The following is a 26682-nucleotide window of genomic DNA, read 5'->3' as shown; positions in this document are numbered from 1 at the left end:
ACAAGGTTTGGGTTCGTTCTTCAGATGACTGTGATGTTAACGTGTAAACTCAATAATGAACTCCAACTCAACCAACCATATTGTAATATCTAAGTAATCATCTTGAAATATGACATTAATATTTGTAATATACACACATTCTTATCGTGCGGTTAATTTCACATACACTACGCTGCTCTTCAGCACTACTTTGACGTTAGCTTGTCTACATAATCGATCATAGCAAATCAAGATTAACCTCTATCAATGCATATAAAGTTACCTACCTAATAAAATATCTCTCTAACTTAAAAGGATGACCCTTATTTTACCAACCTCAAACAGAAGCTGTTTGTTCTACAGTATTATTATCCCACTTAATGCTTAACACTTCTCTATTACGGTTTTAACTTGGAGGCTACGATTAGCATCGTTTAGCACAGATGTAGCTACCACTAGCTTACTACATGCTAACCCTTAACATCCATTAACGTTAGCTGACTAAAAACATAAGCAACACATAAATAAAGTACTCAAATTTCACTTACCGCAAAACTGGATTCATGCACCGTCTGTTTTAAACGCGGAGCGAGTCACAATAGTACGATATAAGCATGAAGAATAGTCCACAAGGCACCAGCACAACAAACACGGCAGAGTTCAAGTTATGTTCCCCGGATGAGCTGAGCAGGAAGAGCCCCTGTAGCATCACGGAGCAGCTAGCAGAGCAGAAAGCTAACAGCAGCAGTCAATGGACAGACCTGTCACTCGATGTGACCACGCCCTAATTTATGCATATATTTAAGGCTTAACATAACTTAAACAAATTATACATGGTAGTAACTCAGAAATAAATGGGAATGTGTTTTACACTTTACAATACAAATTGGTAAAAGGGAGCCTTAAGGCTCAACTCAGTGAGCAACAAATACCAAGGATGTTGGCTGATGAAGAAGACGAAGTAAGCTAGGTATCCAATATAAGGCTTAGTCATCTTGCCAAATAGTGAGCCTGTGTTGATGTCTATGTTAGAACTGGTTTATAAATGGTTCTTAATGATTAATTAAAGCGTTTTACAACCTAATTAATAACCTAATTATAAACCCTGTATGAATCCCTTTATAAGGGTAGTCTTATTGTAAAGTGGTACCCAACAACCAATAACACGAGGGAAAGAAACAAAAGGATAATGGGGCCTCTTAAAATGTTGTGGTGTATTCTAAACGTTTAAGTTGAACAGTTTCCTTAACTTTCATTGGAGAAACATTTGTTTTTCATTGTTGTTATATGAATGAACATAGTTTATGTTTTAATTATTTCAAACATAATTGTCTAATAAAGGAATACATAATTTAATAATTTACTACAAATGAGAGGGTCTAATTGTCAGATCCCCAAAAAAAACATTTGTATTTATAATATCCAAATCTATGCGTGCTGCATATTGATTATTGATTTGAGCTGTCAAGTGCTTATTTTGAAGATATCCAAATATGGTGACAATCTTCCAAGCTGTCAGAAGTTCAGTCTCCACCTTGTTTACGGCTGTTTGTCTCGAAGAATCATTTGAACCGATTCTATTTTAATAAACAAAAAGCCGTGAACATTAAAACTTTCAATCTTCTGTCAGAGTCGACAGGAGAGAGGAGCAGCAGCACTCTCTGTCGTCACACTTGGCCCCAGGCGGAGGCTTTTATCTATCAAACTTTACCATACCAGGGGGTCTGCTGCTATTTTAGGCCTCCAATAATGCTTTTTTCCTGCCTAAATGGTCCCGAAGTTGGTGTTTTTTGCGGAGCAGCTAATGCCAAAACTCACACAGCTACACACACACGGTGACTGGCTGGAGGAGTTGTGTTTGTTGCCTGGGATGGAGGTGCTGGCTTCAACACTAACAGACTGAGGGGGGGGGGGGGGGGGGGGGAGGCACCACCGGGGCCCGCTCTGTTTAAACCACTTCACTCGTTATGAAAACCTGCAGACTCAGATCTGGTACGACAGAACAAGCCTGCTGAATGTTATACTTTTATATAAGATAGACTGAATCTCAGACAGAATGTGGGCAGATCAAGTGATAGAGAGGGTTTTAGAAAAAAACAAGAATGAAATCGATGTATTATGTTGGATTTGCAAACAAAATAATTGAATTTTGGGTTGTCCCTTCCCTGTAGTGTGTTATATAGGTTTTTGTGCATGTAAATGGTCTGCAGAGGCTAACATCCCTGTGTTCTCTCCAGAGGGAGTTTCTCTCCCACACACTCCCAAAACTGACCCAGGAAGACCTCAGATTCTAAACATTTGTACACCCACAATGCAATGCAAAGCAAGCTTATTTATATAGCACCTTTCAACACAAGGCAATTCAAAGTGCTTTACAACAAATAAAAGACATTAAGAAAATGGCATTTAAAATCAGTCATTACAAAGAAAAGATAATAAAATAAACATTAAAAGAAAAAAATACATGGATAAAAGTTACAGTGCAGTCTAAGATGTGAATAGTTCAATTAAAAGCAGCGGCAAAAAGAAAAGTCTTCAGCCTGGATTTAAAAGTAGTAAGAGTTGCAGCGGACCTGCAGGTTTCTGGGAGTTTGTTCCAGATATTTGGAGCATAATAACTGAACGCTGCTTCTCCATGTTTAGTTCTGACTCTGGGGACAGAAATCTACGGAGCCCCTAAAGGGACATGGAAAAAAAAAAAAAAAAAACAGAGGGAGAAAAAAAAAAGTCAGGATAACGGGTTAGTATCTCGTGCGCACGAGAAACGAATCCGTTATCCTGACTTTATTTTTTTTTGAGAAAGTTACCGATGCACCAAGGAGGAAGTGGAACACGAGACAACCATGTCATTGCAGACTGTTATGTTTACGTGGGGAAATGACAGTGCATACATTATTTGAGATATATTTTGAAGTCAGACTTAATTGTATGGACATTTCGGCCAGGGGTGTAGAGCTATTGGTTTAAGCACCGGATTGGCAAACAACAGGAGAGTCTCTAAACCAGTCTGCTTTGATCTATGAATTAATGTCCGTGACTCTCAGAGTACCTGCTGCCCGCAGCTGTCACACACACACACACCACACACAAACACACACACACACACACACACACAACACACACACCACACACACACACACACACACACACACACACACACACACACACACACACACACACACACACACACACACACACACACACACACACAGACCGAAGTGGGCCGCCCGTTGACAGTTTACGTGGGCTGGGCTGGGTGCGAGTCCGCCCATGATTTATAGCTGTTCAATGAAGGTAAACAGGCGGTGCGTAAAAGCTCTTTGAGCGCTGGTGCTGCTCTTCTCTGAGTTACACCTCCCGCTGCCTCCTGGAGTGACCCACACACCCCTGGCCGAAATGTCCTTAAGTGAAGTCTAAGTACGATATATATCTCAAATAATGTATGCACTGTCATTTCCCCACGTAAACATAACAGTCTGCAATGACATGGTTGTCTCGTGTTCCACTTCCTCCTTGGTGCATCGGTAACTTTCTCAAACAAAATAAAGTCAGGATACGGATTCGTTTCTCGTGCGCACGAGATACTAACCCGTTATCCTGACTTTTTTTTTTCTCCCTCTGTTTTTTTTTTCTTTTTTTTCCATGTCCCTTTAGGGGCTCCGTAGAAAGCTGATGGAGTGATCATAATTTAGTATGTAGTATTGAACCATACATTTTATTATTGTGGCAATTAGAAGAGAGAAGCACTTATTTAGATATCTAAAAACCTTTGAAAACGGGTCAAACAGGAAGGTTCAGAAACTTCAGCTTTGCACACGTTTCATTAGGAAGCAAACAGCATTCAACATGTTTGCTAGAGCTCAAGGATAAACACAGTGTGTGTTTGTGAGTAGAGATGTCCCGATCCGATAACGTGATCAGGGATCGGAGCCGATCACGTGATTTTGAAAAGATCGTAATCGGGAGAAAAAAATCGGGGATCGGGATTTTCTTTTTTTATAATTTTCTTTTTTATAATTTTATGTTACAAAACAAAAATGACCATGTCCACATCTTAAAGTCATCCTGAGGACTTAGTTTTTACACAACATCATGTATGTGTTGCTTTCTTTGGGCTTGTTTTCAGACCTGGTTGCTTATTTCTCTGAAAGCTGGCAACAGAGTGGGCGCAGCGTCTAATAGTAGCAGTAAGCTAACGAGAGGCTACGTTCAGCTGGTGACTCGGGACAGAGAAAATGTCAGGAGTTTGGAAGTATTATAAAATTGAAAGCGAAGGCAGTGTAACAGCCAGATGCAATGTTTGCAAGGCAGAGGTTCCGCGTGGTGGAAAGAACAGAGCAACGTTCAACACGACCAATCTAATACGCTACCTGAGAAACAAACACCAACAACAACAGGACGAGTACACAGCGGCCACTCAGGTAACGGCACTGAAACAACCAACACTTTTAAAAGGAAAGAGAAACTGCCCCAGAACAGTGAAAAGGCCAAAGAAATTACAGCCAAGATAGCTGAATTCATCGCGTTGGATGACCAGCCGTTATCGGTTACCTTTTTTTTGTCTTAATGCAGATCGGATCGGATCGGGAAAAATCGGTATCGGCAGATTGTCAAAATCAAATGATCGGAATCGGATCGGGAGCAAAAAAAGGTGATCGGGACATCCCTATTTGTGAGTATACAAAACAACTCCACAGGTCACCTTTAACTTTAACATGACATACATATTCTATTTCTGACATACCTTTAGCTTTTCAGGGAATTTTCTTTGATCAGAACACTCCGGGCTTGAAGGACTTCTCAATAAACAGTTTTAACATAAAATACAAAAAGGGATCACATAATGTGAAAAGAAAAACAATAATCCAACCAGAACCACATCTCTACAATAATAACAGCTGACATGAAACAAACCTGGCAGCTCTCTTACCGTTTATCCAGTCAGCCTCCCAGATGTGTCATCTGTCATCTTCCTTTCTCTGTCCAGGAGCAGATCCCGCCCCCTCCTCGAGTGTCCGTCCTCCAGCCAGCTGCTGAACATCTCCCGCACTCCTCCCCCGACTCCTCCGTTCCGTCCCCCGTTCTTAAACTCCACCAGGTTCTGCTGCCTCAGTCTGTTGGAGTCAGTCACAGGTTAAGATACAGAAAGTCAGAGATGCTCATATTTACCAAACATGTTCGAATGTTAAATCATTACTGGTGATTGAAGAAAACGCTACTAAACCATTAAGATCCAGAAACAGAAAGGTGCTTACTACATGACATGTCACTTGTCAGACGCTTTTATCCAAAGCGACTTACATACTCAATACTGTGGACAATCCCCAGGAGCACTTTGGGGTGAAGGGTCTCAGGGACACAACGACATGCTGACTGCAGTGGGGTTTGAACCTGTGCCCCTCTGATACCAACACCAACACACTAGTCTGCTGCGCCACACACAGTATTGTATCTTAAGATAAGAATAAGTTGATGTAAAACTTTTTTAAAAATACATACAGACCAGTGTCCCCCTATCCTAAATTAGAAATTGTCTTTCGGGCCACTATGCTTTCTTAAACAAATTAGATGGCACTGTAAAGTTAAGACGCAACCGATCTGTCATATATTTAATTCTAGCAGATTAAGGAAAAAATATCTATCAAATAATATTTGAAATCTGTTTTGATTAATCTTTGTTTTATTAACAAAGGGAACAGTCATCATGTTCTGTTATTTGAAATACTAAAGCTCACAATCAGAATAAACAAAAGTGGTTCATAATAATCAAATAATTACATTCTGAAGGACTACATTCTCTTCGTGCCTCAATTGTGTTTAAACTAGGACAAACTTCATGTCTGGGTTTACATTTTTGGAAAATAAATTACAAAAGAATACTTCATTAATTAAAAGGTCACAGTTTACTGTTAACCTTTGTTATCTAAAGTAGATTTCAGAATTGTTTCATTGGATTTACTTTTGAAAAGCAGCAATAATGACTGTAGAAGAACCTTGCCTTCCTGTCTCATTAATTTTTAGTTGTCTGTTCATTGTTCTTCACAGAGTGCATTTTGTTGTGCACGGAGTTTATAAAACCAACAAAACCACAAGGTTGTCAGTGTGCAGTCAGTGCAGGTTCATTCTGTGGTGCTTTCCATTCCAGAGTTGACTCATGGGAAAAATTAACTCTTGCGTAAATGATTGTGGAGATATTGGTTTCCAACCTAATGGCTCTGTTATTTAGCCAAAGATCTCCCATGCTCCTGGAAGAGAAGGTAGACTAAATAGAGTCCTGAAACTTCGCTGGTTAATGTCCTGAAACAATGTTAATGTGGCAAAACAGCACAAAACTCACTGAGAGGAAGCAGGAAATGTGTTTTGTACGCACCCCAGAACAGGTGAGTAGAAACAGAGGAGGTTGTATGCTATATTATATAAATTGACTTGACTGTTTTCATGTGACATGCTAGAAGCACTGCATCATATTACTTTGCACGAGTGTTAGGGTTCCATCAATCTAACCCCACCAATATGTCCAGTTTAACGGACACGTTTAGGAGATGGATATCCCTCATTGTCTGCATTTATTTAGATGTGTGATATGTCTCTCTCTCATCATTTGTTTGCAAAAAGACAGGAAGCCCATATTACATTGCCTGCAACCTTGTTTGACCTTGTAACCCTTAAAGTCCTGGTAAAGTAAAATCAAATATTTGTTTCTAAATGCATTAATACATGTAAGTAAAGAGTTGAACATGTGAAAAGACTCTGAATATTGTCGTTGTGGAGTTAGACCATGAAACAGTTTTTCATAATTCATGTGTTTTTGATTTTTTTGGGCGAGCCAAAATCAAGGTTGATGACTCACAATAGATATTGTTAACATAACGCTTCCTAGAACTCCATTTCTATACTGGAATGCAGACCATCAGTGGATGGGCAGTTTAAACTATTTCTTACCACAGTCGATGGTGAACCGGCCATTTTGCCATCCCATCGATGGGCAGAGGTTCGTCATAAAATCCAATGTTTACAGTGGTTATCGACCCTAACTGTCTTTTCACCCCTTCTGCTTGCCTGTCATTCCCCTGTGTTCGAGAATCTCCAACTTATATTTAAGTACTTCAGACAAATGTTTGGAATAAGTGTGACGAAGAATCTGAGAGAACTGTTACTACTCAAATCAGAAAGGCCCAGAGAAGTAAACAAAATACATATAAAAAGTGTTTAAAATAATGGAACCAGTACCTGCCAGCAAGCCGGTCGTGGAGCTCATCCTGCTGTTGACTGCTGAGGCTATGGGCGCGCTGATCCATCAGCCAGCCCAACTCAACCTCCAACATCTTACTGCTGTGGTTGTTTGTCAGGGCTCCTTCTTGACAGCGCTGGAGGATGTTGGGGGGAGAGTTTTTGGGTGTGTACACAGGCTGCCCCTGCCCTCCATTCACAAAAAGTTCTGTCAGCTCCATGTGTCCGCTCTGCAGCCGGCTGTCGTGGAACCAGCGGGCAATTTCGGCGCGTCCTGTCCGACTCTCCATTTGGCTGATCTCCTCAGGGGAAGGCCACCGCGTTTGAGCAACATCGTTGTCGAGGAGGGCCTGGGATCTGCTGTCTGGAGGCACTGAGCAGGAATTAGGGTTGGGGATGGAGGGTGCAATGATGGGCATGGAATGCGAGGGAGTCAAAGGGCTTTTAAGATGGCCCACACCAGTGCTTGGCTTGTGAATCCCATTTAGCTGTAGGGTTTGGTGTTGTTGTTGATGTAGTCGTTTCTTAGTGATGGCAGCAATGCCACCGGTGCCCATCCTCTTAGTGCCCATGGAGTTAAGAAGGGCTTGTTCCAGGTTGTCGCGTAGTGCACGGCGTTCCACAAACCAACTCTCGATTTCCTCGTGAGACAAGTTGGTGCTGCCCGCCAGATTATCCACATCATTAAGAGTGGGAAAGCCATTCCTCAAGAAGTTCTCCTCCAGTATCTTCAGCTGTTCCGCTGTCTTTCCTTTCATCCTTTCCAGCAAGGGGAATTGGGTCAGGACTGAGGACTTTTTATGAAAGTCTGGTTTCAGGACTCCAGCCAGCTCACCACCATCCAAATGTAGGACACCATTGTGCTGAGCCATGGAGTTGTGATTGTGGGACCATTTTCCGTCTGTACGAGATGTCCCGTTGGCCTCTGCCAGAGGATAGAGCACTTTATCTCCTCTGGGGTAGCTGGATTTCCAATCAAATCCGTGTTGCTCTTTTAGTTTCTTGCTATCGAAGGGAAACCCTGGAATCTGGGACAGGGCTTTAATAGGAGCCCGAATTGACTGGATAATGGTTGACCTTCTTATCTGTTGGCCATTGAGTGGTGGGGGGTTTGGCAGCTTCTGATCAGAAGCTGCCAAAGCATGAGTATAAAGGTGCTTTTCTTTGGAAGTGATAGGCGAAGTTATAGGAAAAAGTAAAGGGTTTTGAAATGAAGGCGCAAAGATAGGCGGAGGAACTATCAAGGGCCTTGTTAAAGATTCTGGAAAGACTAGGGAGGGCAGGGACACCACTGGCTTTGTTTTGGTGTTTCCTAACGTAGAGAGAATCTTCCCTTTGGACAACAAAGAAGATGATGATGAGGGCGGTGGCATTAAAGGCACAGTTGAGGATTGCCACCTCATCTCAGAGGTGACCAGAGGAACTGCTACAGGTCTCCTCGTCTCCATTGGGACAGGGGGCGGAGCCATTGGGAGGCGGTCTTTTGGGGGAGGGGGAGGGGGAGGAGCCATGAGGCCCCTGTCTTTAGCATTGCCAGAATGGGGGGTAACTGCCATTATGGGCCGTTTAGCCTCCGGGCCAGACACTGTCATTAGATGTGTTGGCAAAGATCGTTTAATAGCAAGGCTGGAACTAATTGCAACTTCACCGGGAGAAGTTGTGGTGGTGACTACACTCAACCCATTGGACGTAGTGGTCCGGACATAGCTTGTGTGTCCGACTGTGGTGTGGACAAAGGTCTGCTGGGTGGATTTGACAGACGGTTGAGCGGCAGTAAACGTGTGATGTGCAGGAGGGATGGAGCCATTGAACATCTTTTTCCTGGCTTCTTCCACCTCCTCTGGGGACCAGGTGATGCCTTGCTTCAGCCGCTGGGTAGTGAACCAGACCTTGATTTGATCCTCCGGGTGCTTGGAGGCAGCCGTCAGCCACGACAGCTCAGCATGCGTTGGGTAAGGGAACTTGTTAAAGGACGTGATTAACGTTAAGTTGTCATCTAAAGAAGGATTATATTTGGTGGTGTTCAAGGGAACAGCTATTTTTGGTACAGAGTTAAAGTTAGGCGGACGCTGGAGCATTGGGGTGACATGCGAGAGCCCTTGAAGGATATTGGGTTCGGGGATGATCACTGTTCCGTTGATGTTGACTGCTGTGATTTGATTCTTCTGAGTTTGGCTTCTCAGTCCCCCCCCTTGATACAGTGACTGGATATTGTCGGGGATTTTCACTGTGGTTGATATGCATGGTGGAAACATAAAGCTGCTGTTGCTGTCGTCCTGTTCATTTGACATTTTGCATGCAACTGAATTGTCCTTGCCTTCGATTGTCTGTTCTAAGATAGTCTGATTGTTCATTTTTATCCGCTTGAACTTAAAATGTGTCTCGCCCGGGTGCTGGCTCTCGTTGTGCTCTGTGAGCGAGTCAAACTTCTTAGTGTTGAAGTTGCAGACAGCACAGAGGTACAACGGATTGAGAATGACGTTAGGGTGGCTGGAGTCGACGTGATCTTTAAAGTCATTCAGGTTCTGTGTAGAAAACGGGCAGTATTTGCATTCATAGCCTCTGGACTCTTTTTTCTGAGGCAGCGGGTCAGAGTCCACCTCTTCCCTGTCCTTCTCCTCTATGGTTTCTTCATCGTCAATGACAGGGGGTTGGTCTTTTTCTCTCAACTGCTCCGTTTGTTCTAATGGCTCAGTATTCTGGGTTCCCACTGTTTCTGGAAACGTCTGCTGGTCTGGTTTCTCTGAGTTCTCCTGCTGGAGGTCTTCTGTAGTTTCAGATGATTCTGATTGTTCTTTTTCTGTCGCATAGTTGTCCGTCAATATTTCCATATCCATTACCTCATTAGGGTCACCTTGCTCTTCATGCACGACCCGGACCATGCAGGGGGTGGAGGACTTTCTACGACTGGACATGATGGTTGCTGCTGGTGGTGTTAATAATGGTTGTGCTGGTGTTGCTGATTGCGTTGAAGATACTGCGGTGTTTGGCTGCTGCTGGTGCTGGCCGAGGACGTCAGTGAGTTGGTTTATGAAAGGAACTTACTTGGGTGGATTGGAGCTGATGGCTGTGGATACTGGTAGGTGGATGGAGTTTAATCTCCAGTGTGCAAGTGGGAGGGCGAGAACCGTCTGACTGTGCCGGCCCAGGACCGGTTGTGCAGTGGCGTCTCCCGCTCGCTGGCAGTGTCAGCTAGCGGCCTGGGCGTCATGGGAGGGCATCACAGACAGCAGCGGCTTTCAAGCTGCGCAGAGACAAACACAGAGAGAGACAATGACATGTTAATATTGTTTGTGTTCAGTGAACTGAGCTGAAGCCACTTGGGAAAAGACAGCCATGTTGATATTGTTTGTGTTTGAAGTAATGTGCTGCATTCAACCAGAATAAGACAAAGAATGGGAAAAATGCATGATGGGCAATGACAGAAGGGTAACACATAGATAATTTGCACTTTTGTTAACAGCAAACTCAGCTTTTGGTTCTGTTTTTGTGAGAGACGTCAGTTCAACCCAGGATAAAGCATAACACACATCAACAGAGATTTTAATACTCACTGGGTCAACTGTACCAAAAATATGCGCTGTTTTTGTACTATTATGGAATAACATTTTCTTCAAAGACAAGTTAGGTGTAAAGTAATACACTTAAAAACCCTGAAAACTTACATTAAGTCTTAAGTATTTTTCTACAGCATGAAATACTTTTCACTGAAATAGCAGCAGCTTCAAAACAAGAGTGCATACCCTGTTTTTCTGCTTCATCTATTCTAGACTGAATGAATCACTCAATCAAAAGTAAATTCAGCTGTAATAGATCATCATCCAAATTGTTTCTAACCAAGTTACATACAGAAGATTTTCTCATTCAAGTATCTCCTACGGTGATGGTTTGCTGATGATCAGTCATATCAATCAGCAGAAAGAAGTTTGGTTCGTTTTCTTCCATCATAAAATACAGTGAAATACTTTTTGAATATTTATTTTTATATCTGTGGAGAGCAGATTTTGGATTTTGGATTCATGATGTCCCCAGTAAAAAAAAGAATTGTTTAAAGAAAGAGGTTAAAAGACAGAGCACTGTAAGTCAGGAAAATCAGCAGAAGAAGAAAGACAGGAAGTAAACACTAACGGGATCAGCAGTAGAAGACACACAGGAAGTAAACACTAACGGGATCAGCAGTAGAAGACAGACAGGAAGTAAACACTAACGGGATCAGCAGTAGAAGACAGACAGGAAGTAAACACTAATTGGATCAGCAGTAGAAGATAGACAGGAAGTAAACACTAACGGGATCAGCAGGAGAAGACAGACAGGAAGTAAACACTAATGGGATCAGCAGTAGAAGACAGACAGGAAGTAAACACTAACGGGATCAGCAGTAGAAGACAGACAGGAAGTAAACACTAACGGGATCAGTAGGAGAAGACAGACAGGAAGTAAACACTAACGGGATCAGCAGTAGAAGACAGACAGGAAGTAAACACTAACAGGATCAGCAGTAGAAGACAGACAGGAAGTAAACACTAACGGGATCAGCAGTAGAAGACAGACAGGAAGTAAACACTAATGGGATCAGCAGTAGAAGACAGACAGGAAGTAAACACTAACGGGATCAGCAGGAGAAGACAGACAGGAAGTACACACTAACGGGATCAGCAGTAGAAGACAGACAGGAAGTAAACACTAACGGGATCAGCAGAAGAAGACAGACAGGAAGTAAACACTAACGGGATCAGCAGAAGAAGACAGACAGGAAGTAAACACTAACGGAATCAGCAGAAGAAGACAGACAGGAAGTACACACTAACGGGATCAGCAGTAGAAGACAGACAGGAAGTAAACACTAACGGAATCAGCAGAAGAAGACAGACAGGAAGTAAACACTAACGGGATCAGCAGGAGAAGACAGACAGGAAGTAAACACTAACGGGATCAGCAGTAGAAGACAGACAGGAAGTAAACACTAACGGGATCAGCAGTAGAAGACAGACAGGAAGTAAACACTAACGGGATCAGCAGTAGAAGACAGACAGGAAGTAAACACTAATGGGATCAGCAGTAGAAGACAGACAGGAAGTAAACACTAACAGGATCAGCAGGAGAAGACAGACAGGAAGTAAACACTAACGGGATCAGCAGTAGAAGACAGACAGGAAGTAAACACTAACGGGATCAGCAGTAGAAGACAGACAGGAAGTAAACACTAACGGGATCAGCAGAAGAAGACAGACAGGAAGTAAACACTAACGGGATCAGCAGAAGAAGACAGACAGGAAGTAAACACTAACGGAATCAGCAGAAGAAGACAGACAGGAAGTACACACTAACGGGATCAGCAGTAGAAGACAGACAGGAAGTAAACCCCAACAGGAACATGGTAGGGGCTATGGCAGTGTGTAAAGACTGGTTCACAGAAAATGAAGAAAACTATGACTTTAAGTCAATAAAATAATGTTTAATCAATATGATGAGGCAAGTCGTTGGTTTATTTAGGATGTGGCCGTATATTAAGCGGAATAATGTGCAACGAGGCGGTCATTAATAAAAACACACGTGGGGATCATTGAGCATGTGATTTTGATCAAACTGAACATTAGCCCTCACATATCCAATATTTGGGAGAGAAACTTTGTGAGCGCATATGGGATAGACATTGATAAATAGATGTTCCATAATGATCTACGCTCTGGGACGGTGCTACTTGTTGAACAACTCTACATCGAAGTTGGGAGGGTTACAGTATTGATGAGCAACATGACACCCGCCTTTCCCTGTTACTTTAAAACCCACGGCAAGTTTTTATTTCCACGCTCGTCCTGACCATTAGAGACACTTCATCAGGCCCCGCTTCATCAGGCCCCGCTTCATCAGCCGCTGGCAGATGACGGCGTCTAGGACAAAGCACAGGCCAGAAGTTATAAATGAAGCCACTCTGACTGACAATTTGGAGCGAGAAGTGCCACTTAATCAGGACACAGTGTTCCAGGCCAATCACATGTAAATGCAATACATTGAAGAGTCCGCAGAAACTACAAAAGACTACAAAGTGTCCAAACCCCATTAAAAAGACATTAAGCGTCTAACAAAGGTTCGGGCAAAGACAACTTCACAGGATAATTACCCTGTAATCATGTAATAAGAGAGACTCGGGATGAGATCTCCTGACAGCTATCATCCACACAATGGAGAGGCAGAGGAGGAAGAGGGTGGAGGGATAACAGGTTGGAAGGAATGGGAAAAGAGGAACAAATTGAAGGAACAAAATGCAGGTAGAAGAGAGAGAAAGAGAGAATGGGAAACAGTGGAAGAGCAGAGATAAAGGGGTGAGGAAAAGGGGAGAGTCTAAAAAAGTTCCAAGCTGATGAAAGAAAACAGACACAAAGCAGAAGACACGCTAAGTAGGCCACGGCCTGGCAGACAGAAAGAGAGAGAAGACAGTGAAAAGAGAGAAGAAACAGACGGATGAGAATAGGAAGTAGACACGCATAAAGAGGGAGGAGGAGAGAGGGCCAGACAAAAAGGAGACACAGAGAGGAAAGATGAATAGAAAACAGACAACAGAATCAAGCGAGATGAAGAGGAGAGGAGGAAGAAAGCATCTACATGTGATAGAACATCTTAACGGACTATCTCAAACAGATCAAACTGGGTTCTGGTGCAGTTTATAATGCAGAGTTGAAGCTTTGCCCGAACGTTTGGGGGAGAAAAAACTTTTTTTCCAGTGAAATTGAAAGCATTTCAACATTTAATTAGTATTGGGCAAGCTGTTATTTGTCCCCCGTGTCTCTTAATGTTGGAAATAGTTCATGTTCTCACAGCCTCGATCGGCTTCTCACCGCCCACACAGGACACATATGTTATAGTTCCAGAGAAACGAGATTAAAAGGATTTTACGGCCTGGATTAAAGTCCTGGATCCGGTCGTAACTTGGAAGCAAGAAGACCTGTAGCACTCAGCATCGAGCATCTGACTCTGGCAAGAATGGAAAGTTGGCATCAGAGTTTGGCCACATTCTTAGGACTGTTAACTGTTCACTTCCTTATCGAAGGATCACGCTCTTTTAACTCGAGAACATATAATCAGGCAAAGCTGTGCATTTAAAGAGGACGTCACATCATGTCAGGTTCATGTTGGTGTGCCTCTACTGTGACATGTTTCCATGCTTTAATGTTCAAACAATTATTTAGTTTTCTCCGAAAAATATGTTGCGGAAGTAAACAAAGGAGTCCAATGGAGGCGTTTCAGACTGGGAGAGTGTGTGGGAGAGAAGCACAGGGATTGTAGCCTTTGCAGACCATGAACATGCACTAACACCTTTGACACACAACAGGGAAGGGGAAAGCCAAACAACCACAATAGGAGCCCTTTGACTCATATGTAGCGTCCCGAGGCAAGGCAAGACACGTTTATGTATAGCACCTTCCACCCCAAGACAATGTGAACAACTATTATACTTCCAAATGGCTGGCCGCAGCTCAAAGGTGGTATCTACAGTACATTGCTCCTGCAGATTGTATTGACTAAAGCCAGTAATGTTGTTTTCTCTCGACCTCCAGAACATGTATTGACGTTGCTACACTAGAAAGCATCTGTTTCAAGACCTGTTTCTGATTTATGATCATGTGCATTCTGCGCCCACTCCAATACTTTAACTTCTCTGTGGTGGAATTGTACTTCATTCTTCCAGTGGTGGAAATGATGGTTTCACACATCGTCTCTTCACAGAGCCACAGCTGAACACGCAACCCTGGTTTGATGCTTTTGTTAAGTTGCAGAGGACAACAGCAGCAGATTCTGAACAAGTCAAGGGGGCATATTCAAGCTAAATAGATGCTAAGTTGCTCTTAACAGTCTCATTGACTCCTATTTAGACAACGTTAAATCGCTTGCAGCCTCAACCTAATACATATTGCAATACCCATTCATATCGTCCACGTTTTCACATGTTGTATTGCTTATAAATACTTTTTCCAGAGATGCAGCTGCTGCCAGAGGCGGCTTGGGAAAAGAGATATAAAGGCAGAGGAAAAGGAGTGTAGGAGGAGGTAAAGAGCAGTATAGGAAGAGGTGGAAGGAGACGAGTGTGCAGGAGCCAAAGAAGAAAGTACTGCAGATCACCAGAAACAGGAGAGACCAGGAGAGTAGGTGGAGAGACAGGAAGTAGACCAAAAGAGGGATATGGAAGTAGAGATCAAGGGTTAACCCTGTGACCCATATCAAAAATAACCGGCATTGCATATGAATAATGTTTGCTGTGTATGCACACCGCTTCCCCACGCACTGGCTCCTGCTCATGTCACCCCGTATGGCATCATGTGTGTTACTCAGCCAGTGTCCGTGGGTCCGGTGGACCCGCTGCCTTCTTGGGCTTCAATTCAACACAATCAAACTGTTTGATGTTCAAATACTCAACAGATGTTTACTTCATCTCAATTACAATAAATATAAACAGCATATATGGTTCATATTTGCCTTGTTACATTTCTTAGATCACATGAAAGAATGAAAGTGCTACTCGTGTTTCTGCCCGCTGACAGGCTGTCCTGTGGCTCGTCTTCTCTTTGTAACTAGCTGATGCTCAATCTCATCCTCTTCTTCAACGTCACATTCTGAAGCCTCTTCCTCTTCCTCTACTTCATCATCAAATGGTTCTCTCTCTTCCAGAATCATTTGCAATCTTGCATCTTGATCAGTTGTGCAAGGACCCAAACTGAAGAAGCTTCATTTATTGTGTCTCGCCCCAAATTTGCAGCTGGGATAGAATGTGAAAAAAATAAAGATTGGTTCCCGCAAAACATAATGCGGGAATGTGAGAGCAGACAGGTGTCCGTGCTCGAGTTTATCAGCAATGTTGCAACCTTGTGTGAGAACAACATGAATGGCAGGGGCAGACACACAAAAGTCTCTCACACACACACACACACACACACACACACACACACACACACACACACACACACACACACACACACACACACACACACACACACACACACACACACACACACACACACACACACACACACACACACACACACACACACACACACACACACACACACACACACACACACACACACACACACACACACACACACACACACACACACACCCTGCATGTAATGTAAATGTGTCGGGGGGGGTACAGTGGGTGGTCATTGAAAATGTGTTCTCAAAGTTAAAACCAAAGCTATACCACCATTGCAAAATCCTGGACAAACATAACCTGCTCAGCTGGGAACATATATTAAAACACACTGATGCATGTCTCATTTTTAAAATTCTAAACGGCAAGGCACCCCCACCACTCTGCACTTTTATACAACAGAAACATTCAAACAGTAGAACCACAAGGTCTGCCCTAAGAGGGGACTGTGTAGTCCCTCTTAGGTCCAGTTCCTTTGGCAAACACTGTTTCTCTGTGAGGGCACCAACACTCTGGAACACGATACCATGCAGATCAGGAATAACACCTCTTATCATACATTTACCCACAATCATAAGAACTGGCTTTTAAACAATCAAAAATGTGAACACTTTTAACTGAATCAAGGTATGATGATATTTCATCTGTTTGCATGTTTGTTTGTTCCTCTCTATTGTTGTACTACTGTTCCTATTTATTGTTGTACTGCTATTTATTTATTCTTGTACTGATGTTGTCTGCTGTACTCTATTTAATTATGTTTTTATTTTCTAGTCTTGTTGTGGTCAGTTAACATCTTGCCAAGGACAACAGTTGAAAATTAGCCTGCTGGCTAATACTGGCTCATTTACAGCAATGTGAATTAATGTGCACTGTCCTTTAAATAAAAATAAAGAAAGAAAGAAAGAAAGATATATATTCTTGACGGAAAATGAGCAAGGCCATTGAGTGTGGGTTTGAAAAAATAATGTATCATATCATTTTTCTTTAGCTAAATAATGAAAACGGGTCCCACAGACCCGAACACCATACAAGGGTTATTTAACCTTGGTCATCTGTATATATGTACATTGACTAGATCAGTGCTTAACTCATGTACTTTTTGTGTTTTCTATTCATCTTGTTAGTACATGTTTGTTCGTATCTGTTATTCTTATTACCCCGTATGTATTCCCATGTGCAGTGATTCTTCCTTTTTCCGTCGCTGCTGCTATGACACCTGCATCTCCCTATGAGATCAATAAAGGCTCATCCTGTCTTATCTTATGAAACTAGACATTGGTTTAAAGGAAGAGAAAAGGTTTGGGGGCTCGCTGAGAGGAACTAAGGAGGAAATAAGGGGGACGGAGATTCATGTCGCTGCGGAGGAGCGCTGCCAGCTCCACAAAGAAAGGAAGAAAAGGGAAGAAAGGACCCGGCAGTGTCATGTTTTGCTGCATCACTGGATCGGCCCGCAGGACCCGGGCCAACTTCTGGAGAGGGGAGTCACATGCTGCTCGGCTGCGTCCCGTTCGGTCGGGCTCAGCATTGTAATTACGTGTACAGTATTTGTTCAGAGCACGATAGCACTTTTGTAATTATGCGGAAAACAATACAACTGATTTTTCAAGGCCAGCAGTCATTTGAGATAGACATTCAGGACTTTTTCCCTTTCTGCTAAATTCTGCACAAACCAAGTCCAGATCAGGATGGGACACTTCCTCCTGTAAGTGACACCAGAGGAAGTGGAGTGCATGAGCCCGGTTGAGGCAGAGTTCACTGCAGGGTTTAGACACTGATGAGAGAAAACAGATCGGATGTCCATCAAGGTCAAAGCCAAGCATCTGTCCAACCACAAACTGTATCCATCTATCTCTCTGACTGCACTGGATCCAATCCAGTTTGCATCTCAAGGCGAACAAGGGCGCAGCGGAGAGGAAAGGGTGTCAGGAATGCCATAAAACAACTCGGAGATGAAAGAAAGAAGGTAATGAGGAGATATCTTGGGAAATGAAATGACAGATTAGCGAGACAAAAGACCGATCGCAAGGCGCCAAGTGTGCTAATAGGAGGGGTTATAGACGTTTTACTGGAGCAAGGGCAAACTGGAGGGAGGGCAGAAAAACATTTACAGAAACTAGAAACAAATTCCACCGCGGCTCGTCTTCAGTCACCAGGGATTCTGAATTAGGGTGAATCGTAACTCCTCCCGAAACCAAACGCTCAAAGATCTGATGCTCTAAATAACACTTCCAAAAATATACTGACACAATACCAGTGGCCTTTTGAGCCTGAATGTACAATCTGTAACACTCTCTTCATTGAGCTTTGGGAAACTATATGTAAGGACACATATGTAAGGATGTCATTCTAACATCGTGCTTTAGACTGGGTCACATTTTAATGATACCCTAAGTGTTATGAAATTGCACGTTTGGATGCCTCAGTTGAATAGTGGCGTTGTGCACTACAGATACAGAACAGGCAGATCAGAGCAGACAAAGGCCTCACTGTACATACTGGCATAGTGACCAAGGTAACGTCGTCACTATGGACTGACGGCTTCAGGCCGGGTAATATTACACTTTATTAGCATGGTTGCACAGTACAGTTGACATTACATATTTGCACATCATTTATACTAATTATTGAGGGAGTATTTTTTAACTGATTAAACCGTATTTATTGGAATATGGTCTGGCAGGTGCTGGTCGGGCCCTCGGCTCCGCCTGAACAGATAGGGGAGTCTGCGAGAGCGCCGAGAGTAGTCATGCTGGTGTGAGGATGACAGCGGTTGAGAGTAATCAGGGTGCAAATAATATGTTGATGTCTGTGGCTGATGATTGTGTCTCCTCCCCCCTCACCTGTGTCGTGTTAGTGTGTGTGTATTTAGGTGCTGTTTCCGTGTGAGATCCTTGTGGCTGCAGGATGTGTGCAAGGAGAACAGCAGGATTGAGGCTGTGAACTTTGTGCACATGATTTTAATAAATGCCCACGTCGGGTATCCTTGCTTAGAGGCTTGGACTTGCCGCTCAACGGTCAGTCTCACAGACATGTTTTTAATCACTTCCATTTCTCCTCACAAACCAAGCTGAAACCAAATGTTTTTGTAACTACAGATGCTGAAACATGGTTTTCAATTCAATGTATCATCAGTTCTCTAAAGCAGTGGTTCTCAAGCTTTTTTCAATAATGCCTATATAAAGAGCTACAGTACCATCTGTGTCTGATTTATTAAAACAACAACATTGTAACTGAGAAACACATTATAAATGTTTACAATTCATCACTAAATTCATGGCAAACCAATGTTATCATCATGCAATAACACTAAGACGACATTAGTTGCATTGAACTGATGTTTTTAATAAGTTGTAATGTAGTGAGAAACTTGGGCTCGTGCTTCACTGAGGAGCTTTGTCATTCTGACAGGGAGGCAAACTGCAGTTATAACACTTCGCGTTTTGAAATATGTGTAACTCTGTTCATATAAAACCCACACTGCTCAAACTTCCTTACTTTTCCTAAAATTGGTATATTTATTTATTTTGGGGCGTGGGGAATGAAGAGAAAACAAATATGAGCATTTTATGAGCATGGGATTTTGACCCCTCATATATTATACATATGCATAATGCTGCGCTATACTTTGCGGACACGCCGTTGCCAAGCAACGCTTATTGTTTAGGTCCTTTGATAAGCAGGCAGTCATATCATTAGCTAGAACTAGCTAGATCTCGGACCGTAGAGTGGAGCAAAATTAAATACACTGAGTTAGACCTAACACACTTAGCTAGTTTATCTACTCTGGAACTAGCTAAACTAGTTATTACATACTGTCGGGTCACTTAGTACTGGTTCAGCGAGCTGCACGAGACTGACCGGCTGTCTGGAGAGGGAGAGGAAAAGAGAGCACCCCGTTTATTGTTCCCATTTTATTACCCAGAATTACTGTAAACCTTTGAATAAAGTAGTTAATCTACTATTAGTAGTTTGTTTAAATGCATTACTTATGTTGTTTTTTCATTAACATAAAATACATCTCACGTACCCCCTGCAGTACTCCAACATACCCATAGGGGTGCGCGTACCCCCATTTGAGAACCACTGCTCGAAAGAGTCGTTTTAACCAAGCATGTAACCAAGCATGTAATCTTTGCAAATAAAGATAAAATTAAAGGACACATACTAATCAAGTCTTCTGATATAGATAGTTATTATAAAGTGATTTAATAGAAGATACTGATGTACATTTGTGCACATTCCTCTATTTTATCGTCCTTCTTATGAGAATCAGGTTCTTCTCAGTTTTGTGAAAAGTGGGCAGTTGAACAATTGTTTAGTAAGGAAGCTGTTCTATACAAAGTATCAAAAAGTGTCATCATAATTGGTGTTTAAGGACAATTGTAGAACCCAAAGTAATATGTCTGAGATGCTTTGAGTTGTCCATGTTCAAACAAATATTGGAATTCTGAATACAAGTGACGGCTGTGGTTGTGAACACTTCCTGTTCCACAGTAAGAGCCTGCAACTGTCACAGTCTGTTCCATCATTCACCAGTATAGTCTCACCTGTTAACCACACACACACGTTTTTGCTCCCTCTCTTTCTCTACTGCACCCATTAGTCACACTGCCAGTATTTAAACCCTCACCAGACACACACCCGTTGCCATATCGTACTTTGCCTTCATGCTAGTCTTTCACGCGTTTGTCATCAGATTGCCTACCCGGTTCCGACCCTGCCTGTCCCCGACCTGCCTGATTCCTGATCCTGCCTGTCCTTGGACTATCTTCCCTTGCCTGCTGTCTGACCCTGCCTGTACCTACGTTGCCTGCCTCACCTGCTGTCTGACCCTCTGCCCGGCCCTGACTCACCTTATGCCTGCTGTCCTCTGGTTTGCTTGCCTGCACGTCATCCAGCAGATACTGTTCTGCTGGTATCCCTCTGCTCTGGTAATACCAATAAGGTATATTACCAATACTCTTTGGTTTCTCGAGTGCTGCATTTGGGTCCTTCATCAGATTGTGACAGAACGATCTGGCCAGAACATGGACCCAGCGCACTCCTCTTCACCTAGAGACTGTTTCGAGAGAGTAGAGGGCGCTCTCCAGAGGCAGGAAGCCTCGATAGTCTCCCTGGTTGCCGAGGCTCATCATACAAACTCTACATATAACCAGACGCTAACCTACTTAGCTGCGCAGCTACAGAAGCAGCTAGCGGCAGTAGAAGCTGCTCCAGCGCCTCTTCCCAGGCCGCCGGCACCCGCTTCTGCATCTTCTCCAATCGGATTTACCCCGGAGCCTCGGGTGGGAACTCCGGAGCGATACGCCGGGGAACCGGAGGGCTGCAGCCCGTTTCTTACTAACTGTTCTATCCTGTTCGCGCTCCAGCCACACACTTTCGCTTCCGAGGCAGCTCGTGTGGCGTTCACGATCAATCATCTAACTGGGAAAGCCCGACTGTGGGGCACAGCTGAATGGGAGCAACAAACACCCGCCTGCTCTTCTTTCCCGCGAAGCTGCGCAAGGTGTTTGGACCCGTGTCTGTGGGTCCAGACGCTGCAGGAGGACTACTGAGCCTGAGCCAGGGTAATGGATCTGTGGTGGATTATGTTATTGAGTTTCGCACCAGGGGCCGCCTCAGCAACTGGAAATCTGCAGCCCAGTGTGACGCCTATCTGCGTGGCTTGGCGGATTACGTTAAAGACGAGCTGGTGTCTTTTGATCTGCCCAACTCACTGGATGGGCTGATTGAGCTGACTTCCCGCATGGATTGGCGCATCCAGACACAGAGACGGGAGGGACGGTCGGAGGTAGTTCAACATGCCTGGGTGCCCCGACATCCGGGTTCGACTGGGACTCCTCGCCTCACTCGAGAGCCGCAACCAGGGGGTGACGAGCCCATGCAGGTGGGTCGCACCAGCTTCACCTTGGAGCAAGGTGAACATCGCAGACGAGGTAACCTATGTCTCTACTGCGGCTGGGCCGGCCATTTTGTTTCTCACTGCCTGGTAAAAGGCAAGGCTCAGCAGTAATGGGGAACATACTGGTGAGCCAAACCCCTGGATTTGTTCCCACTCAGAGACCGTTGAGCCACGCCCGGTTGCTATAACCGGATAGCTCTCAGGCCATTGCAGTCTTTATTGACTTTATGGATGAAGAGCATATGCTGCAGTTGGGGATAGTCCGGGTTCCCTTATCTCGCCCAGTTCCAGCCAGCGCCTTAGATGGTCACCTGCTGGGGACAGTGACTCTTCAGACTGCACCCATTCACATGCTCCTGTCCGAGAACCATCATGAAACTATTCATTTTCATGTTCTCCGGTCTCCACATATCTCGTTATATGGGTAACCCAGGATAACATTGACTTAACATTGACCATGTTGGCTAGATGGACCCTCTTTTTCACTCTGTTCAATTTCTCCCTCTCCTACCGCCCTGGTTCTCGGAACATTAAGGCTGATGCTCTGTCTCGTCAGTTTGGGGAGGGAGGGAACATTCCCAGAGGCTCGTACACCATCCTTCCGACTCCTCAGTTCGTCGCCGCCCTCACCTGGGAAGTGGAGGAGAGGGTCAAGGCCGCCCTGGAGGACCAGCCGGGTCCCAGTGCCTGTCCTCCGAACTGCCTGTTCGTTCCGTAAATGTTGAGGTCTGATGTTATCCAGTGGGCCCACAACTCCAGACTCAAATGATATCCTGGTATCCAACGTACCCGGGAGGTGCTCCAGCAAAGGTTCTGCAAAACTTAAGGAGGACACTAGGGAATGTGTTAATGCCTGCCCAGTGTGCAGTTAACACAAGTCTTCTCACCAAGCTCCTGCTGGTCTCCTACAACCTCTGCCTGTCCCTCATTGCCCCTGGATACACATTTCTCTGGGCTTCGTTACTAGTCTGCCACCGTCCAACGGGCATACTGCCATCTAGACGGGGGTAGACCGGTTCCAAACAACTTCTCTGGGTCGAGTATGCCCACAACATGCTGATCAGTTCAGCCACCAGGCTGTCCCCATTTAAGTGTGCCTACGGGCTCCAACCCCCTCTGTTTCCGGCCCTGGAGAGGGAGGTTACCTGTCCGTCCGTCCAAGCTTTCATCTGTCGCTGTCGCCAGACCTGTAATCAAGCCCGAATAACTCTTGTTCGTTTGGCCAACCGGTACGCCTCCTCTGCCAACCGCCAACGTTCCAGGGCACCCGTCTACCAGGTGGGCCAAAAGGTATGGCTGTCCACCCAGGATATTCCTTTACGGGTGGAGTTGAAGAAGCTTTCACCGAGGTTCATTGGACTGTTTGAGATTGTAAGGATAATCAATCCCGCAGCAGTAAGGCTAAGACTACCTCGGACTCTGCGGTTCGATCCCACCTTTCAAGTGTCCAGGAACAAACCTGTCCGAGAGAGTGCACTGGTTCCTGCGGTCCCTCCTCCACCACCACCCCCCCCGGATGATTGACGGCGGACCTACGTACACTTTCCGTCGACTTCTTCGTTCCCGTTGCAGAGGGAGAGGAGTCCAGTACCTGGTAGACTGGGAGGGTTACGGCCCTGAGGAGAGGTCTTGGGTTTGCAGCCCGTCATGTGCTGGACCCCCGGCTCGTCAGAGAGTTCCATCAGCGCAACCCCGAGCAACCTTCTAAGGCCGTCACATCGACGGGCAGTGACACGGGGAGAGTCTCTCCACATACTGTCAGCTCTTCCGAGGAGGACAGGGAGGGGCCTGCTTCTGATGAGGATGCCGATTCCCACAGGGGGCAGGAGAAGGAGGCTGAAAGAACTCTTTCAGATGAGTACTAAACTGCATGTCCTTCTGGGAAAAGTGACAGCACATTAGCATGTAATTAAACGACTAACAGTTAAAAAATGTTGTTTGAAATGCAAAAGCATCCCAGAGTCCCGTGACCCCCCTCAGTCATCATGCAGCAGGAACGGCCAGCTCCATGTGTGTGTACTCCAGTATAAGTGTGTGTGGGGAAGCTAAATGATTGATCAAAGGATGCCTTTGTGTGGGCACCTCGTGGTGCTAATGCATCATTAACACAGCTGGTAGTATGACCCAGCTTTCTCAGAGTGCCAGTCTGTTTCCAGCTGCTTTCTCTTCAGCTTATACAGATACACATCTTCTGAGACTTCTGAGAACCATACAGTCAGGACGTCAAAACTGGCTTCACCTCAGGAGACACAATATTTTACCAGTAACTGCAGTCTGTAGGAATCACTGACATGGGACAGAGACCACACACATAAATAGTCAGTTTGAATAATCCTTCCCTTCTGAAAGACAATCTGTCCTAACAGGGCTCTACGTAGGTCTGAGTGATTACTGATACAATCTAACATGATAGTTCTACCCAAATACCTTGAGATTGGGAACTGAGTATACAGTATGAACATAATCTTCCCTCATAGAGGTCAAACTACTTCCATTTGGGACGATTCCAAATGTCAACTTGAAGGCCGTGAGATAAAAAAAACTGAGCACACCGGGCACTGGACAGGATTGAAGTTGATTTCACATTTTGTACTAATTTGGTGGAGCTACATTTACCGATGACCGTCAACAATGAAGACACATGACTTTTGAAGCTGACTGACATGCCCTTTTTCCACATGCAGATCCCACATGGAGGCTGCAAGAAATCTGATTGGTTGGCAGACTAGACTCATCTATAGGGTCAACATGATCAAAACCCACGCAGAAAGATTGTTAGTCTTTGGTAATCTGCTCGCCTCTGTCACTGCTCTATACCACCATATATGGAAACACATATTTGACCGCATGCAATGTAAAGACGCTTGATGATGGGCTGGAATACCACAACGCCTTCATTTTCAATAGTTTATCAATAACTATAATGGCCTTATTTTACTGAAATGATAGGGGCAATCAACTAGGTATCTTATTTAACACATATTTGATACAACAGAAAGCTGGGAGAGAAAACAGGGATTAGGTGTGTGCTTTAATTTGAAAAATGTAAAAAGGAAGGAGTTGACGGGATTGCATTTCACCGCTGTTTAACGTGGCGCATTAGACGTTACAGTCACAGGGTTGCAGCAGTAAGCAGAGTTATCCCACTGAAGAAGACCCTGGAGGACTTGGGAGGAACCACAGACCAAGGCCAAGTGTCACTTTATGCATCAGATAAGCAGGATTTGTTAAAAGTCAGCAGAGAGCAGCAAGCTAAATGACTGAGGGATCTGCCGAGACAATCTGATGTTGAACAAAGCTGGCTTTTCATTGGCAGAGAACCTTGAGAGAGTTTGGGCCCTGGTGATTGGCTGCAATGGAGAGCACTCTCAGCCTCTCGCAAATGCTGTGCATCGAGTTCAACAAACTCCAGTATCGCTCAGTCCCTCAAGGTCGAGCCTGCAGAGCTGAATATGATGACATAAATCTATCTATTCATCCCTACATCGCTTATCTCTCATCATCCAGCCACAATCCATCCATCAGACGCTCCATCACTGACTCTGCTACGTGTGCAGGGAGATGCTAAATACTCGGAGAAACAGGTCATGGATGGAAGGATGATTGAGATAACTTTTATTGAATAATTATTGCTCAAACTTTGTGGTAACAAGCTGTTTTCAATATCAAACTAATATTTTATAATCAAGCTGTAAGTAAGTGATAAGCAGAATTTTTTTTATTATTTTGATATAAAAAAATATAAATATATATATATATATCATTTGAATTATGTTGATGTATTACAAAGTTAATTTGCCATAAAGTATGTGCATGGTTCTGTCTTCTCCCATGTGAAGATGTTCTCCTCTTTTATACTTTTATTTGTCTATAAACTAAATATATTTACGTTTTGGAATGTTGGAGAAAAGATCCATTATCCGGAAAGATTCATTTATATTGACATTCACAAAATAACTGTTGTTATCTCGTTTTTTAAATATGTTTTTCCATTTATCTCGGTTCTGCATGAAATGTACTTGTGCTGCGAGGTAAGTCAACAACACGCACTGGTTTGAATTGAGATTATTAAGCATTAATGAAGGACTGCAGACTTTTCTAATAACTTTGGCAAAGCTCATTCCAAAGCTTATAAAATAATGTTGTTATATTTACTGAGGTGATTAACAGTATGTATATTAAGTATTTGTCTCACAAAGTGGATCTTCACACTGTAAGAGGAACCCAACAGCCAAAACTAAAATACTACACCAGAAACTTTGCAAAACGTAGTCATGACCTCAAATAAAGTATACTTTTTTAATAGGGGTGTTGAACAAAAATATGGGGTTTTAGGAGGCTGTCAATGCAATTCTAACGTCTCGGGTTGGAGTCCAGCCTTCATTTCCTCTCACCTCTGAACGCTCCCCTGTCGAACCAAAGGCAATATGCCCTAACAGAAAACACTTTAAACTCATAACAACAAATGTCAGTAATTACAAGGGGCCCTTTAAGTTTTTGTAAATGTTCTTGCAAAGGCTAACATCTCAAAATTCCCTCGAGAGGGAACCTGAAAATGAGCAGAATAGGGCCCCTTTAATTTCCTAGTGTTGATGTCTTGATTTTTCCCATTCTCAGTACGAAAAACAAAAGGCAACTATTT

The 26682-nt window shown here is 43.8% G+C and overlaps 1 protein-coding gene across 2 annotated transcripts in view; it reads right to left on the bottom strand.

Annotated features, from left to right (window-relative positions):
- LOC117455072 (zinc fingers and homeoboxes protein 2-like) overlaps nucleotides 1–26682 on the bottom strand; it is a 233266-nt gene that overhangs the window by 18138 nt on the left and 188446 nt on the right. Inside the window, exons 1-3 of one of the 2 annotated variants that reach the window (XM_034094427.2) lie at nucleotides 13031–13054; nucleotides 7210–10453; nucleotides 4910–5093 (exon numbers count right to left, since the gene is read on the bottom strand). In XM_034094427.2, coding sequence (XP_033950318.1) covers nucleotides 4913–5093; nucleotides 7210–10124 — 3096 coding nt within the window. In that variant the 5' untranslated portion in view covers nucleotides 10125–10453; nucleotides 13031–13054 and the 3' untranslated portion in view covers nucleotides 4910–4912. Of the gene's footprint in view, nucleotides 1–4909; nucleotides 5094–7209; nucleotides 10454–13030; nucleotides 13055–26682 lie in introns of those variants that run through there. The other variant, XM_034094426.2, reaches the window with a different exon arrangement.

Source organism: Pseudochaenichthys georgianus, chromosome 11 (assembly GCF_902827115.2).
Source record: "Pseudochaenichthys georgianus chromosome 11, fPseGeo1.2, whole genome shotgun sequence".
In the NCBI taxonomy this organism is placed as follows: Eukaryota; Metazoa; Chordata; class Actinopteri; order Perciformes; family Channichthyidae; genus Pseudochaenichthys; species Pseudochaenichthys georgianus.
Note: the sequence above shows the minus strand (reverse complement) of the source record. Positions and strands in the feature narration are given on the sequence as shown.